Raw genomic sequence first — 17,311 nt, 5'->3', positions numbered from 1 at the left:
ATAAAATATTTTTTAATGCAAATGAATTGCTGATATTAAGTATAATAATTAATGATGTATTATTGAAGTATATTGTTAGGCATAGGATATTTGCCATTCACCAGCCTCTCGTTTTAGAAATGGCTGTCAAAATTGGTTTTCTTTTCATCGTTTAATCTAAAGTCTGACCATTTCTTGGTGGTTATAGCATTTATGAGGCTCATAATTATTTTAACCTATTTTTTTCTTATTAGCAGTATACGAATTTTGGCCTGCATTTTGTTAATGGTTTTTAAAATACATTTTTGCCTTTTCGTTTAGTGATAGTGCTCAGGTTCTGCTTATTGTTTTTGTAGTTTTGTGAAACTGAGTTTTTTCTTTGGGTTTCCTTTGGACGTTGTGGTGAGATGTTTAGGAGAGTGGTGTTGAATTAAAAAAACGACTACTAATAAAACAATTCACTGAAGTGCTCTGTCAATTCCTGGCTGAAATCGTTTAAGTCTTACAGGGAATAGCCTATTTTTTTTTTTTTTTTTTTAGCTTATCTGTACTTAAATTAAAAGTTGTGTGGTATAGTATAACATAACTAATTAATTAGCACAAACACATGGTTTGTTTTAATTGTTTTAAATTAAAAAAATAATTGTTTTCGTTTCTACAGTGAAAAACATCTATTTAAGTTTTGTCTGTACAACAGGCCAAGAAGCTATAGCTACATTTGAGAGTCTATTAATGAACAAAACACACTTATCTATACTTTCATAGGAAAAAATAAAAATGAAAGTATAATTTTTTATAAAAATTTAAAAATTCCTGTTTCATTCGCTTATGACTTTTAGGCCTTGTCGGTAAATGTCAGGCGATCGATCAAGTGTTTGCATTGTGTTCTGCTCAAAGGCAATCTGATGAAGTGACTGAAAAGCCAGGCACTCCGCGTGTGCGTGCGTGTTTGTCTTACCCTCTGCTTTTTGTGATTGGTCGAAAAAAACTTGCTTGTTCCCCTCCATGCCCACATGAATAAAAGAAGACTGCGAGAGCCTATCGGCGCGCGCGACACCCCTCCTACACCGCGCGCTAAAGTTATCCACTTCAACTACTCCCAACCCCTAAGCAGACTTTGTCATCCAAAACTATCAGACCTTTTAAGAAAACACTGCAAAGAATTAAGTAACCTTTGTTCACTCGAGAGCGTTTGGAGTACCCCCTCCCTGGCGCGCGCTGCATCTTGTTCTTGCTGTAGTTATTTTGCTCATGACCCCCTCCGCAAGAAACGACAGTGTTTATCTTTGTTTGATTTTTTTGGAGGTTTCACATCCCCGCGGTAGTGTGGCTGGATAACATTTTTTTTTTATTTTCCCCTTTTTGAAAAGAGGACTTGTGAATTTTAGTCATTAAGGAAACATTCATCAACAAGTCTGGACTTGCTTTCGCAGTTTAAACATCAGCCTTATTGTGCCTCGTCATTTATTAAAAGTAGAATGTCATCTTTACCGGGAACAGTACCGCGAATGATGCGACCGGCTCCAGGACAGAACTATCCCCGCACTGGATTCCCCTTGGAAGGTTGGTTGGACAGGTGTTAGGGTACTTTCTTTTTGCTGTATTTTATTGACGTAAATAATACCAGGCCTACATATTTTTTAAATAGCCAAAAGGGTTTTAAAGAGTTTGAGGTGTATATTACACTTGTGACTACATCAGGTTCTCGAATGTGTTATGGCTATTTGCAGTAGGCAAATGTCCGATTGTCGTTTTCTCTTCAAGTTTAAAATATATATGTAGGCCTGTATATTTTTAGAAATGGGTTGTTGGCTTTATCACATTTTAATTTAGCAGAACGCTATACATATTATGTGCATATTAGGTGCACCAGAATTATATTTAAAAAAACAAAAAAAAACAAATACTTTTTCCAAGGCCGTTTTTTGCTGGCAATCTTCGTGTTTAGGTGGTTCAAATAAAAATGTAAAAAATACTGAGCCTGTCCGTCCTTGTAAGATTTGTTGAAGTGAGTGGAGCAAATGAATCCAGAATGCACTAAAGAGTAATATTTGAATAACATCGAGTGTGAAGAAAATAATAAGCAGAACGCATCCAGGCCGAGAGGACCACTTATGAGCAATCTGTTAAATTGCATTAAGCAAAATTATCTGCTAGATTTTGTCATTAATTGTCAGGAAACACAATTCTTAGCGCATCTGAAGACACATCAGAATGTTGAACAATTTACCAGATTCAAGTTAAATACAATTATTTAAATCTTTTTTGTTGTTGTTGTTTATTAGAACAATAAATATAATTGTTTATTTTTATTGGTATTTTTGTAACGTAGACTAGTTGATCTAATAAGTGTGGCTCTACCGTTTCAAAGTACTTCTGATGTTTTTTTGGTAAATTCATATAGCGTATCAAAGATAAAATTATTATCGTTATTGTTTTTAATCCTACTTTTGAGAAAAAAATAGGCTTACGTATTTAAGAAGGTAAAACTGAATTCTAAATTAAGTGAAAGCTAGCCAGAGTTAGACTTAATTCCCATTTCTTTGCTGCAGTTTCAACTCCTCTGGGTCAAGGTCGAGTGAATCAGCTTGGCGGAGTATTCATCAATGGCAGGCCTTTGCCAAATCATATCCGCCACAAAATAGTTGAAATGGCTCACCACGGCATCCGTCCCTGCGTGATCTCCCGACAACTTCGCGTTTCCCACGGTTGTGTGTCCAAAATCCTCTGCCGGTATCAAGAAACTGGCTCGATCCGTCCTGGAGCAATAGGAGGAAGTAAACCCAGAGTAAGTATAGCTTATTGTTATCATTATTACTATTTTAATTTCTATTATTATATGCAGGATGTTTTTGTATTATTTTTATTTGCAAAGCTAATTAAATATGTCATTTTAAATCGTTTGAGAAAAGATGGCACGTATTAAAAGGAAAAAGACGCACGTTATGTAGGCTACAATTGGGACTAAAATGTGTTCTGTCTTTTTTTTCGTTTCATTCATACTTTCTTTTTTTCTTTCTCTTCGTATTTTCGCCTTTTCTCGCCTTTGCAATCAAACACAAAAGCAGGTGGCAACACCTGACGTGGAAAAACGAATCGAAGAATACAAGCGCGAAAATCCCGGCATGTTCAGTTGGGAAATTCGGGATAAACTGTTGAAGGACGGTGTGTGTGACAGAAGTACAGTTCCCTCAGGTGAGGCCTCATCTGGTAAGCAGCCCCTTTTTTATCATGTCCACATCACCTATCTCATACCTCCAGCGTAATTTCTATCACAATCATTTTGTATATTAAAATTATTGAAAATAAAATTAGTGATAATAAATTAGTTAATTATTATTACGATTGTTATTTTTTACTAACTATAGGATATTAATTATAAATTACGAATATAATGTATTTACCTCACACTATTATTTTTATTACTATTATTATACTTTTTTTTTCACTGTGTGTCCCTTTTATTTTTATTTTTTAAATTATCCCATCAGTAAGTTCTATCAGCCGGGTTCTTCGTGCGCGGTTTGGGAAAAAAGACGATGAGGACGATTGTGACAAAAAGGATGACAGTGGGGAGAAAAAAACTAAGCACAGCATTGACGGCATATTAGGAGACAAAGGTAAATCATTTTATTATTTTTTTTTCGTATGCAGAAAAAACACCTGTCCTGACTACTTGTCTAAACAAACTTTGCGCTTGAGTTTATTGGGTGTCTGCGCTGCACATTAAATTTGCACATGAAATCGGTGTATGCTTTTTTTTGTCAGTGCTCGGCGTCCTTCCCAATCGCTTGCGATTTCTCTGCTTGTTCAACTGTCATTTAGTCCTTTGATTTAGTGTGTATTTATACTGGCTCTGACGTATGGTATTTAGGCCTTGATCTATTTGTACAACAGACTCATTTGACGCTGAGTAAACGGTCCCTTGAAAACGGTAACTGACAGATGACCGATGTGGCAATCAATATCAATTACAGCCCATAAGTTCAACATTGCCCGCTGGTTCTCGCGATAATTCGGCACGCTTATTCGCACGTTAACAGACCTTTCCATCTGGCAACTGGTAACAAGTATTTCCCGCAACAACGCTGTAATAATATTAATTATTTCATTATTGTTTCATTATTTTTTACGCTATTATGAAATAATGCAATGTCTGTTTTCGGTCATTTTGAATAGTGGGTCCAGAATATGTTAATATTTAGGTAGAAAAATTACTTTAAGCAAACGATTGTCTTTTTGAAGTAACACCACAAAACATTGTCGGTTTTGTGACAGTCTTTTTTTTTTTTTTACACTTGAAGATGAACTTCAGTCCAAAGATCTCTGCTTCACTGAAGCTCTTTTGGAGCGAGGAATCTATGCTACAAAGCAAAGCCTAAAAGCAAGGCTTCGAAAGAAGGAATGAACCCTTCCTTTCACATTCAAAAATCCGTAAAGGGGGGAAAAACTTTTAACAAAAGGCCAAGAGGGGAACTATAGAGAGATGAATTATTCAATACACCCTGCTGGTAGATAGTTTTGTAATATTATGGAATCGTCTGTTGGAATAGAATGAGATTTGGAGGGTGCAAAATGTTTTATTCTTGTTTGGAAATGCCCACTGCTCTTTTTTCGATCACTATTGTGTTTCTTAGCTGACGTTTAGAGAGGTGGTTTGGATGTAGGAGGTGCCCTGTTCGTCTATGTTATTTCAACATTGGTCATCTGTAATAAATTCGTCGGGTTTTATATTTTGGCTATATAAAAATCAATACTTTTTTTTTAATTTTAAAATATTGCAAAGGCTTTTCTTTGTTTATGAAAGGGTTACTGATTATGCGTACTTTTCTTCATTATTTAAAGCGGCTTTTGTATTGTTTTAGAACACATGTTTGTGTTTGTGTTTGTGTATGTGTGCTTACGCGCGAAACTCAAAACCCTCACAACCTCTGTGGACAGATTCACAGGCCAGCAGGAGCCACAGCTATTGGATTACGGATATGCGAAGTGACAATCCGTGATTAGAAATTTCTGCCATTGCTCTAAACCCTGTGCATTATGAATATGAATATTTCAATCTGATGAATGCATGCATATCTCGTGAATAATTTGTGTAAATATCAGTAATGTTTATTTACGTCTCCAAATTCACTCTTACATTTGTCTTACATTTTGTGAAATGTCTTTTCACATTTTAGCGTTACGGTGTCATGCAAACGAGATGGGGCTAAAATGCAATCTTTTTCCAGACTTAAAAAGATTTTTCTCGGGGCTTGTTTCACTTGATCATCCAACTGGCATTTAATAATGTTAAGACTTATTAGAGTTCGTAATGAAAACGTGTCTTTTGAACAAGCGGCTGTGTTGGAGATGGGTGTAATAGCTCACAGGCATAGTAAGAAACTTATTTATCCCCAATCAGCTCTCACTCTCTGAGTTCCAAGCACAACGTTATTTTGAAAGGTTTTAAAGCAGATTAAATTGAGCCTTTTCTTTCTCTTCGCTTTCATCTTTAAACGGCCCTCACTGGCTAGCCTTCGGCACAACTTCATGAGATTTTACATTTTTCTCACACTTGTTACTATATTTATTTGATAATATTGTTTCATTGTATTTTGGTCTATTTTAGACGATTTGACGCACAAACACACGGCAAAAGAATGAGACCCCAAGCACGCTATTTGTGGACAAATTGAGCAGTTTTGTATTACTATGGGTGTGAAATTATTGAACAAAGAGAAATGACTCCTGGCTTCATAACCAAACACTACTGTTTGTCCATAATCATGTAGGTTTAAAACGTAAGTTTGGCTATTTGGTAATTTCTGAAATAAGCAATCCCCAAGCATACCTGTCATTTTGTATTTAGCGAATTTTGCTCCAGTTGTTTTGCTCATTCCTGTTTTCACATGGTCTGACATTCACTGCCCTCTTTAACGCACAGGGTTTGTATCAGAGCATGAAAGGCGCGCACCACATGGACTTTACCCGACCAATAAAATGTCATTTGACCCAGAGAAGAATTTGTCAGCCAATTAATAGAGATCGACTGATTCTCCATTTAGCCACAGCTGATAAAACCAATTAGCTTTCAGGGACTAATCCCACAGAATCGCAAAAGATCATGTAAACAAGTTAGTGGATTACCTGCATTTCTTACCTGATCTAGGTAAATGACTAAAAAGATGACTCTTTAAATGACCTTAGTGTGGCACTACGCATATTCAGTTAACTTGTCAAGTGACCATTCTGAAAATTAATCGTTGAACACATTTAAACAAGAGTTCTAATATTTACAGAAAAAGAAAATCATTTAATAAAATCTAATGAAGTGAAATACAATTTTCCTATGTGCTATTGGTGCAGCGTTAATTTTAAGAATGCTGCAAAAGACCAATTACATCGAGAGAAAGAAAGTGTTGGCACACGGGTATAGTTCCCAGATATTTGTAAAGGAACTAAAGTTATACTGTATATTTGAGACTTTGAAATAAACCTCGTTTGAAGAAAAGAGACCATAGGATGAGTCGGGAGACCACTTCAAACAAATCCATCTGGAATGGAAAGAGAGAGAGAAAGAGAGAGAGATTTAGTGAAAGTATGGGGAAGTTATTTAGCTATTAATATTTTTCCTCAGGCATCGAGAGTCACTCCATCTGCACTTTCTCGCAGCTATTTGGCTGGGCTGAAATTGAGGGAGACCCAAATGTTGGGAAGAGATAACACAATCATCACAGCCGCGGTCCTGCGCTCTGCATCAATGTATTAAACTCGGATTAACCTCCCCTTTCCCTACACTGCTACCCAACACATTTCATTGGAATTTAGGGAGAGGGAGCGTTTTTCTAAAATTCTATTATTATTATTATTATTATTATTATTATTATTATTATTATTATTATTATTTCAGGTCATACATTATTTAGATAAATGTATATTCACAAAAGTCTTATGGAGCTTCTGGTACTTATTTATTATTTTCACTGTATAATTAATCAAAATGTAATTAATATGTTGTAACGGCACTGCAGTGTAAAGCGATTCCTGCTATTATTGGCCGCAGTGCTACTAGCTGTAATTAGAATACACATAATACAACTGTTGTTGGGCAGTAATGATGGACAGTGACAATGGTGCAAATTAATAGAACAAGTCTGGCGTTTGTATAACCAATCTCTTTGCAAGGTCATCGTCTAATGGTGAGACTATGCTGTGAAATATGCAAATCCAGAGATCATGACACCAGAGCGCCTGTTTAGTGTCAACGGCGTTGCCTTGTAAAACATTTGCAGTGTAACCGAATTACATGCTGGTTAACTTCAGTCCTGCACTTTGCTGAGGAAATTATTTTTCCAAACGTTCACCCAGGATGAAGTTCATACAAAAACTAGGCCTGCGCCAAATCCAGGTCCTTAATTCGTGGAACGAATCGAATGTCGGAAAACGTCGAATCCAGTAGTGCCCTTCTGTTTTTCCTCACATCTTCTGACAGCTTTTCTTTTATAAATTCTTACACTGCTCTCTTTAAATTCGTTTTGGGATAGTTTTGACAGATTATTTTCTTCTGTCATTGATTAAATATTGTATGCGGATTGTTTAATTTAGACTATCTAAATAAAATTGATCGGACACGACAAAAAGCCGTAAATAACTACTCGACTTATGTGTCTATCCGAGTCAGTCAGTACGAATGACATTTGACGTTAATAATTTTTAAAATGTCGAAAGATTGCGTAAGTCCTCTAGAACAGAATATTAATATGCAATTATTTTCAACAGCTTTGCTGACCTGTTAACCTGGGGCGGATCCTATAGATGCAATGAAGAGGATTTTGTGCGTTTCAGATGTTTAAGGGAGAGAGGAAGAAAAAAATAGAAAGTAGGTGCAGAAAAGTAGAGGCGTCTGGAGGAAATTGAGAGGCTTATAGTCTTTGATCCTTGGGTGCTTTTTCTTATCGGAAACATTTGTGGTGACACCACGACAATGGGAGTTCATCATATTACAGGCTGCCAGTGCTGCTTTCAAGACGGCCTGTCTATTAATTAAAGTATTTCTTGCCATGTGGGACAAGGACTATCTCAGTGCACATATTACTATGCGAATGGCTTTTGGATATCTGCTGTTTTTTTTGTTTTTTTTTGGTTAAAGAGACAATCTCTCATTTTACTTTTGTCCACTGCAGAAGACGTGGATTTTTTGCCCTTCGCATAACAAGAAGCGCATAGGCTAATTTTAAAGATCCCCTTTAGTTGTCGCTAAACATAAAATTAAACCAACAAGTTTTCAATTAAACCCTGACAATTAGGTATCTTTAACGGTACTGGATGTTTTGGGAAATTAAACAATTAGATGGTCAAAAATGCATGTCATTCACCGAGATTTGCGCTGTGCTGTAGAGTGGGGGGCATCCTGTTCGACCAGAAGAACAAAACGAACAAACGACTAGGGAAAACTCCTGCTGACACCAATAAAAGTATTGGCCTCCGGGCTTCCTATGTAATGTCACAAAAGTGTTTTTGATGCCCTGGACTCGCCATCGCTTTAGTGCTGTAAGTTGCCCTATATAATTGGAAGAGCACGGAACTCTTGGTGACCCCAAGAAGATTCAACCATTAGTCCAAAAAGACGCTGAAATACCATTCAAGTTAAAATGCGGCGAAGTGGATTGGTTGCGAACCATTTAATTGAATAAAACTTAAACATTTTTTATTTCTGTAACAACGTGTATGTGGCATAATATATTCTAACATAATGTTTTATAGCAGCATAGTCTATATAAAACATCAAGAATGCATCGAATAAAAATACGACTAATTTTTATATGACTACCAGCGGCTTATTAAAGAAACATATTTCATAACACAGTATAGATCTAGAGTATACGGAATAAAGCACACGGAATTAATGGCAAAAATGGCAATTTGTATCCTTTAATTGCACCTCATGGTGTTCAATTTAGGGAAACAGGCAAAGACTAGCAAACGTTCAACATACGACTCGACTTGTTGATTTTGATCTTATTGTTCGTATCGCTTTCAAACCAGCTTTAATGGCCTCTTTGGGAATACAAATATACGAAAAGAGGAGTTACCAAAGTGGAAGAGGGGGGTTTGAATCGGGGGGAATTGCTGCCCACTCCTTTACCATGGAGTGTTCAGTAGCCATTCCTTAATCCTGCTTTCATTTTTGCCGACAAATGCCAAGAATCCTGTCTGGAGACCCAATGGGAGACTGATCAGCTAACAAAAGGGAATCCTTCCACAAAGCAGGAGTGCCAAACTTGGTTCAGGGCACTCATAAACAGACCAAAGAAAAGTAACCTTTTACCGATAGATCTTATAACGTTTTGAGCACAAACGCTGAAACTTAAAGGGCCACATAAATGCTTGTGCAAATGAGAATTTGCTCAGGCAGTGTTTATTCACCGCAGGTGTCCGTGTACAAATACGCTAAATAAATACTATCATTGTAGGGTCACTGAGTAGACAAAATTAACGAAATAGGCTCTGTGGTGAGTGGTATTTGAAAATATATGTTGAAATAGACTACTGGCCATAATTTGTGTTTGTTTTAAGACAAAATTATATGTGACCTGACCCCGGACCACAAAACCAGTCATAAGGGTCAATTTTTTGAAATTGAGATGAATAAATAAGCTTTTTTTTAATATTTGGCTGAGATACAACTATTTGAAAATCTGGAATCTGAGGGTGCAAAAAAATCAAAATATTGAGAAAAGATAATAGTAGTAAAAGAATAGTACTAATCAAAAATTACGTTTTGATATATTCACGGTAGGAAATTTACAAAAGATATTAATGGAACATGATCTTTAAATAATATCCTAATGATTATTGCTACAAATATAGCCATGCTACTTGGTTTTGTGGTCCAGGGTCACATATTATGGAGTGAATACGTTGAAACTTATCTACTTTCATTCATTAATGCTGCTTAAAAGCAGAACATATTTATGTCTGTTTCGATGTAATATTTTTCAGGCCTATGTCATATTTGTTTTTAGTGGACCTATAAAACAAAACGTTTTAAATAAAACGGCCTACTTGAATTGAAGCTGTTCTGATTGAAATTCCATCAAGATTTGCATAATGGAGGCCATTAATTATCATTTAGCTCATTAATTAATGTAGGAACAAATCTACCATGTGATGTCGAAGACTTAAGACTATGTTTCAAGGTGCACCTTTATCAGTTTCATTTAAAAAGTCAAGTCCTCAATTCTTCTGTGAATTAACTTTTGTTCCTTCGGCCGTTTGCTTTTTTGTCTGAGCAAAAATTATTCTGGTGTCTGACAGCCCTCTTTCCTGATTTAAAGATAGTCACTTTAAAAGGGCGAAAGAAAAGGGAAAAGCCAACCGTCTGTTATTTTGTGTCTCTGGCCTCTCTGCGTTGGCTATTCAGGCAAGTTGATGAACTCCTCCAAAAGTTTATTAAGAGGAGCAAAACAATGGCGTCTAAAGCCTTTAGGCAGCCAAAAGAGACAGTTTATAAACTAGCTGCCATTGTTCCTCAAAGGCAGATGCATGAATACCTTTGAATGGGCTCCCTCAAACTGACACGATCAAGCTAGACAACAGCATGTTAAAAGGAACTGCCTTTCTTTCTGCTGCCCAGATTTGTATTTTTCCTGCATTAATGTACATCTGCGGTAGGAGGGCCCAAGCTGGACGAGCTCAATCCCAGTCAATACCCAAACCCACAGCCTTTGGGCTGTTTGAAGTAAAGTCCTATGTTCTGCACGCCCTCAGTGGGCTGCAGGTGTCACAAGCCTGAGAGAAATATGGTAATCTAAGAGCAAAAGAAAAGAGTCACCCTCCTTTTGACGTTTTAAACAGAGCATTTTCCAAGTGAATGACTTGAAATTGCCTGTTTGTAGGGTTTCAATTTTGTCTTAATGCAGGCAATGGGATTTACAGCGCTTCCATGTAAAGGTTTAAAGTTTTCAGATGTAGACAGGCCGTGTGTTTAATTTCTCAACTTTTAATGCCATATCTGGTTAAATGGAACTAAAATAGCAATTAGGATTTTAAACTTAATATAAACTAAAAAAATTATTATTTTATATTTAAATGCTTATTGATGCTAGTTTGGTTATTATTTGATTATTATTATTTCTATTTTATGCTAGCATTCTTTTCTACCATTTGCTTGTCTTGTCTCTCGTTTTCAAGCAGGCTTTTTATTTGTCCCTCTAAGCAAACATCATATCATGTTATGTATTTAAGTCTATAATGAGCTATTTATTGAGGACCCATAAAGAGGCTAGTGAAAGTTGAAGAAGCATGCACTGCTTTCTGTCTGGCATGAGAAGCATAACTGCATTCTCCTCCGGTCCACAATGTCGACTCTGTTTAGACATGAATAAAAGCAATTTAGTTTTGGCTGAAAATTTACTTGTTCCTGAATGGCTTTCACATTGCCAGCTCCAAAAACAAGTCTTTCAGAAACCGGGTACGTGTACAAACAAGTGATTTCCACGGTTTCGTCATTACTGCCCTAATTTTAGCAAGTTACACTGATAAGCTTTAGATGTTTTAGTGTTTTGTGTAATTTGTGTTTAATATCACTTGAGCTTAACTATAATTGTTCACAGGATGTTTGGCATAAGATAAAAAGTCAGTACAGTTGTATTAAAGATCTATAATATAATAATAACAGGTGGCCTGCTCCAGTCATAAAAATACCCTTTAAATTCTGGCCAGTTTCGATGACTAAAAAAAGCATGGCTCGTATAATAGGTAACAGTAATTAAGTGAGGAGGGCAATTGCGCCGCATCAGTCCTATGATTAGTGCCGAACAACATGGTCCAATGGCTTAAAAATCACCATCAGCCCACGCTACTTATGGCCATAAAATTTCCCATTTTATGCTCTTTAGCAGCCTCACCCCAAGATTCTTCATTAGCTTTATTTATGTGTGTGTTTTGCACTTGCACAAAGACAATAAACATGTTCCTAGAGTGTTGCAAATCAGAAATTTGCTCAGATTTTTTCCACCAACTTAAATGGTGAATGTGGCGGGCAGTGTGAGAGCTGCAGAGGGGCCAGGCAGCTGTGAGGGAGTCTATCCCGCTCCCCTCTCCCCACGCAGGCTTCAAACAGGGCACTTGTCGTACATTTTTAACTAATGGGCTTATTTATGCAGCCATTGTCAGTTTCTCTTCAGGCTACTCTTTCCACATTGACTTTTTTCTCTCTCACCCTGCAGTATACAAAAGCAAGCGCTGCTCAGTTTGTTGCATCGGTTGATATGAGATTTGTCATTTAAACTCTTTTGGTTGCAATGTTGAGTTATTATGGCCTCTATTAAACACGTTGGCACGTAAAGACATCAAGCACCTCGTTTATGTTATAGATTCTGCGTTTTGCTCAAAGAAAAGCTTACCTCTACTTTAAGAAGCGCTACTGTATATGGATGCGTTTCCAAATCACTTTTTCTTCATCTCTGATTATTTATCTGCTTTTCTTTTGAAAATAAGATTATGCCTTTTTTTTATTGTTATTTATTTTCACTTTTGGCATTTGTATTTAAGCCCTAGGCTGTCCACTTAAAGCTCACATTGATATATTAAGATTTATTTCCCATAAGCTAAGTCAGTGGTAAAATTGACATTCAGCATTTTTTTGTTTACGCAACTGTTTTATCTCGAGAAGAGACACACGCCACCGCTGTGGGAAAAGCGGATAAAGGCTTTGCATTTAATAAATGGTAGTTTGCTAAGACATAAAGCCATGATAACACAAACATCTTTGTGAGGATGGAATTAAGTTCAGCTGCAGTTTTACCCTCAGTATTTACAGGGAAGGCCTCACATGGAGAAACATAAAGTTTTCTGTGAATTTACTGCGAAGGAAACTTTTATCTGAGGCCAATGTTTCCCATTTGACCAAATGACTAGACAATGGATATTAACATTTTGACATTTAACCATTTTAACACTGGCATTTTGAGTCTGAGCTGCTTGTAGTATCTATAATGTGGAGCATTTAAAGGGATATTTCACTTAAAAATGAAAATTCTATGTCCTCACCCTCATCTCATTGTAAAACTTAAAAAAAGGATTTTGAAGGATGTTTCAGCTGTTTTTGGACCCAAAATGGCATTATACCCCACTGACCTTCATTGTATGGTCAAAATATGTTGTTTGGTATTGAAAATTTCATATTGAATTCAATGTGGTGTTTTTAGGGCTGTCAAACGATTAATTGCGATTAATAACATGCAAAAAAAAGTTTGAGTTCGCCTAATATATGTGTGTGTACTGTGTGTAATTATTATGTATATATAAACACACACACATGCATGTATATATTTAAGTAAAATGCTATATATTTACATTAGGGCTGCAATTAATCACATACAAAATAAAAGTTTGAGTTCGCCTAATATATGTGTGTGTACTGTGTGTAATTATTATGTATATATAAATACAAGCACATTCATGTATATATTTAAGAAATATTTACAAGTATATGTATTTATTATAATTTTTATTGAATTTATATTATATATATATATATATATATATACATAAATGAAAATATTTGTAAATATATACATTAATTTGAGTGTATTCATATGTACATACTAATTACACACAGTACACACACATATATTAGGCAAACTCAAACTTTTATTTTGTATGTGTGACTAATCGTTTGCCAGCCCTAATTTATATATAAAATATTTATATTTATATATTGTAGCAAAAGCCAAAGATACATTGTATGGCTCAAAATGACCAATTTTTATTTTATGCCAAAAATCATTAGGTAAAGATCATGTTTCATGAAGATATTTTGTAAATTTCCTACCATAAATGTATCAGAACTTAATTTTTGATTAGTAATATGCATTGCTAGGAACTTCATTTGGACAACTTTAAAAGCGATTTTCTCAATATTTTGCACCATTAAATTTCAGAGTTTCAAATACTTGTATCTCAGCCAAATATTGTCCTGTCCTAACAAACCATACATCTTTTTATTTTTATGTTTTTCGGAAAACTGACCGTTATGACTGACTGCGATTAATCGTTTGACAGCCCTAGGTGTTTTGTAATGATTTGTGAAATTTAGTAGCAATTTCTAAGGGAAAACAGTTTTAAAGTACGTCCTACTTAATTTTTATCAATTTGAAACAACATGAGGACTGAGTAAAGGGATGAGTATGAGTAAAATAATTTTCACACGAACAAGTATATTAATTTTCTGGTTATAATGTATATTATGTGGGGCAGTTAAAATCTTACATACAGACTCTTGTTCTACTAAAATGTGCTGAAGGATGAAGTATGCTCTTATTTTTTCCCTCTCTGACACACACACATTATAGTTTAATAAGCTATAGGCATGCTAGTTTAAATGGCTGATTTTGCCATCTTTCGCACCTTTTAGATATTTGATTAAGTTCCACGGTGCTGATTGCTTTCGACCTCAATTAGCGAGATCTCAGTCCCAGGAAATGAAAACTCGATATTAAAAGAAAGAATGAGGTGGGAAGTAAACGGACACCTGCCTTTCAGTTTCTCGCAAGAAACTGAATTAGCGCTCTCTCCCTCTTCCATTGACCAAGTTAAGTCAGCACTTCCCAGCAAATCGACTGCGCTGCACATATCTATAAAGAATTTCCCCCTTTAATTGCCTAAAGATATTTTAAGAACCATTTCGGAGTTGTTCTTAAATAGCAGTGCGGCGAAATTCAGCTAATGCAGCAGAACAGATGTGATCTTCATATTCATGTTCTGTGTGGATCTGATAACTTCAGCAAAACATGATTTCTTTAACGCGCTGTGCAAAGTAGGTCTTATTATCCTAACCGATTCTATCTTCTTAGCCTATCTGTCAATAGTTATAGTTTCATTGTCAAAACTCTTTTTCAGTTGCACATTCCAGAGCATTTGAAACCCAAGAGACACAAGCCATCCTTAGAGTGTCCCTCTCGCTGTCGCTCTGCACTGCCGCCCCCTTTTCCCTGCCCTTAAATGGATTCATATTCAGGCAGCATTTTCCAGTGGCGCTTGGGCACAGAGAGTCAATATGTCAGCATTTATTGATGCCCCACAGAGCTGCACAGGGTTGTCAGGCCTCTTTTCAGGCTTAAATGGCCCCCTAAGGTGCGTCTTCTATTGGGCCTGAAAGGCCACGGAGGCCCCCGAGTCTCTCTGTTGTTTAAGGTGAGCACACTCTCACACAGGCACGGCGGACAAAAAGCCCACTGAGCCTTCATGCACATGACAAGACCTATAAAAGAGCATCACCCATCACCTCTCCTTCACATCTTCCCTCTCAAATGTTTTTGAATGCTACAAAAAGAAAGGAGGGCTAATTGTTTGTTGTGGGAGCCAAAATTACAGCGCTTTCCCTCCATTTCACTTCAGTTGTGTTCCTTTATCCCATGGAAAGAAATTAATGAACACGGAACAGAAAGCAAATCTATATCTTTTGGTTATGTAGCATTTGGACGTATTATGGTTAACAGTCTTGTTTCTCAAATGTTCAGTAATAAATGCTATTATGTTTGAGAACCAGTTTTTCAGCATTGTCAGGTATTTGATTTATTAGTCTTTGGAATAACCCAAATGAATTACTAGCATCACTGTTACGTTTGCTCATACTTATGTTAATGGGTTTGTTCAAATCCCTGACCCTAGGTGTTAAACTTTGGTACTCATTCTACACTGTGCTAAAAACAAAAATGATTTCTCAAATTGTGAGGTTTTTAAGCAATCATATTTATGATTTTTGGACAGTAAGTCAGTGAAAATTATCTTTTTGACTGACATTGACATGAAAGACGGTACCGAGTCATATCTACAGTCCACAATATTACGTAGACTTTAGGGTGGCGTCTCTTGACTTTGACAATCAGTCTATCAAATAAAGTTTCCATATTTAAATTTGGCTAATTGTACTCCTTGTGCTGTAAATCAATGATTTAAGATCATTTTTTTTGTTCTAGACTAATATTTTCAGTTGCCGAAATAGTACTTCATCACTGATGGTAACCACCCAGAACCTCCTTGTATTGGCAAATAACTCACATTTTCTTCAGAAAAAAAAATAAAAAATCGCATTCTGGGGGATAAAATACAAGTTTTTTGTTGGGATTCCCCTGGCAAAATTTGTATTTCAGGGGCTAAATATTGCGTTATTGGGGTCGATTCAACCCGCAGACTTTAAAAACAACCCTTGGCAAAAAACCACAGACTTTCCCTGGAGAGTCAAAACCACGGACTTGGCAACACAACAAAAATAGCTTTAGTTAAACTCTCACATGTGATTTGTTTCAATCAGACTCGACACCGGAAGGTGTCCTCGCACAAAAAAAGTCCAAAGGGGAGACTCACAAAGTAATAAAACAAATGACTTTACTGGAAATCCCTTATATGGACAAAGGCATCCTGTTGTTGCTGTAGCTGAATAGACCAATTCGGTGTTTGCAAACAGTGATTATGTTTTTTTGTGGGCGTGGCTTATCTGGTGGCAGAAAATGACAGTTTTCAAGTAGTGATCTATGGAAGCCATGGAATAAAAGAATAAATTTGAGTTTATATTTCAAAATTCTGACTTTATTCTCCCCATTTCGAGATTATGTCTCAATTCTGATCAATTCTCTTTTCCCCTTAGCTCAGAATCATAAGTTTATATCTCACACTTCTGTTTTTTTTCCTCAGATTTGACAAACTTGCTATTGTTGAGTTAAAACTATGAACTACGAGATATAAACTTACATTTGTGGAGGAAAAAAGTGAGATAAAATGGGGGAATGTGTAAATATGTAAGATATACAATACAATATGTTCCCTATGAACTGCATATGTGAATATTATGTACAAAATTTGTTTAAATCAAATCTATGCTTTAAAAGTAGAGTATTCATGGCAGGTTTTTTCTATAGTCTGTCCTTTTAAAATGCTAAATGTTCTGTACGATGAAACACAATGAGAACCAGCACACCATTTTAACAGTATATGGTTTCTCTGTGTTTTTCAAGCCATCTCAGGTATTTTTATATGGATAATGTATATTTATATTGCAATGCTAATCGACATAACCTTTATCACTCTATAGAATACTATAAGAATCAGTTCACAGAAGGAAGTTACTTCAATACACTTGATTGACGCTATAATGCAAGTTTGAAATAAAATATGTGCAGTGGTGTTATTCATTAGTCAAAAAAATCTATAGATATCACAATATATCATTATTGTGAATTTTTGAGGCCACGATAAACGTGTTGTGAAAAATCTGATATTGTGACAGCTCTAAGTACAATTATTTGTTTTCACAACGCGTCATCCAGTGGCCATATTGGCAGCACTG

The 17,311-nt window shown here is 36.0% G+C and overlaps 1 protein-coding gene across 3 annotated transcripts in view; it reads left to right on the top strand.

Moving 5' to 3' along the window:
* pax7b (paired box 7b) overlaps nucleotides 1–17,311 on the top strand; it is an 80,441-nt gene that overhangs the window by 11,021 nt on the left and 52,109 nt on the right. Inside the window, exons 1-4 of one of the 3 annotated variants that reach the window (XM_051097195.1) lie at nucleotides 1,097–1,542; nucleotides 2,532–2,767; nucleotides 3,045–3,174; nucleotides 3,471–3,599. In XM_051097195.1, the coding sequence (XP_050953152.1) occupies nucleotides 1,458–1,542; nucleotides 2,532–2,767; nucleotides 3,045–3,174; nucleotides 3,471–3,599 (580 nt within the window). In that variant the 5' untranslated portion in view covers nucleotides 1,097–1,457. Of the gene's footprint in view, nucleotides 1–1,096; nucleotides 1,543–2,531; nucleotides 2,768–3,044; nucleotides 3,190–3,470; nucleotides 3,600–17,311 lie in introns of those variants that run through there. The other 2 variants (XM_051097194.1, XM_051097196.1) reach the window with 2 other exon arrangements.

Source organism: Labeo rohita, chromosome 23, assembly GCF_022985175.1.
Source record: "Labeo rohita strain BAU-BD-2019 chromosome 23, IGBB_LRoh.1.0, whole genome shotgun sequence".
NCBI lineage: Eukaryota > Metazoa > Chordata > Actinopteri > Cypriniformes > Cyprinidae > Labeo > Labeo rohita.
This window is presented reverse-complemented; position numbering and strand designations above follow the sequence as displayed.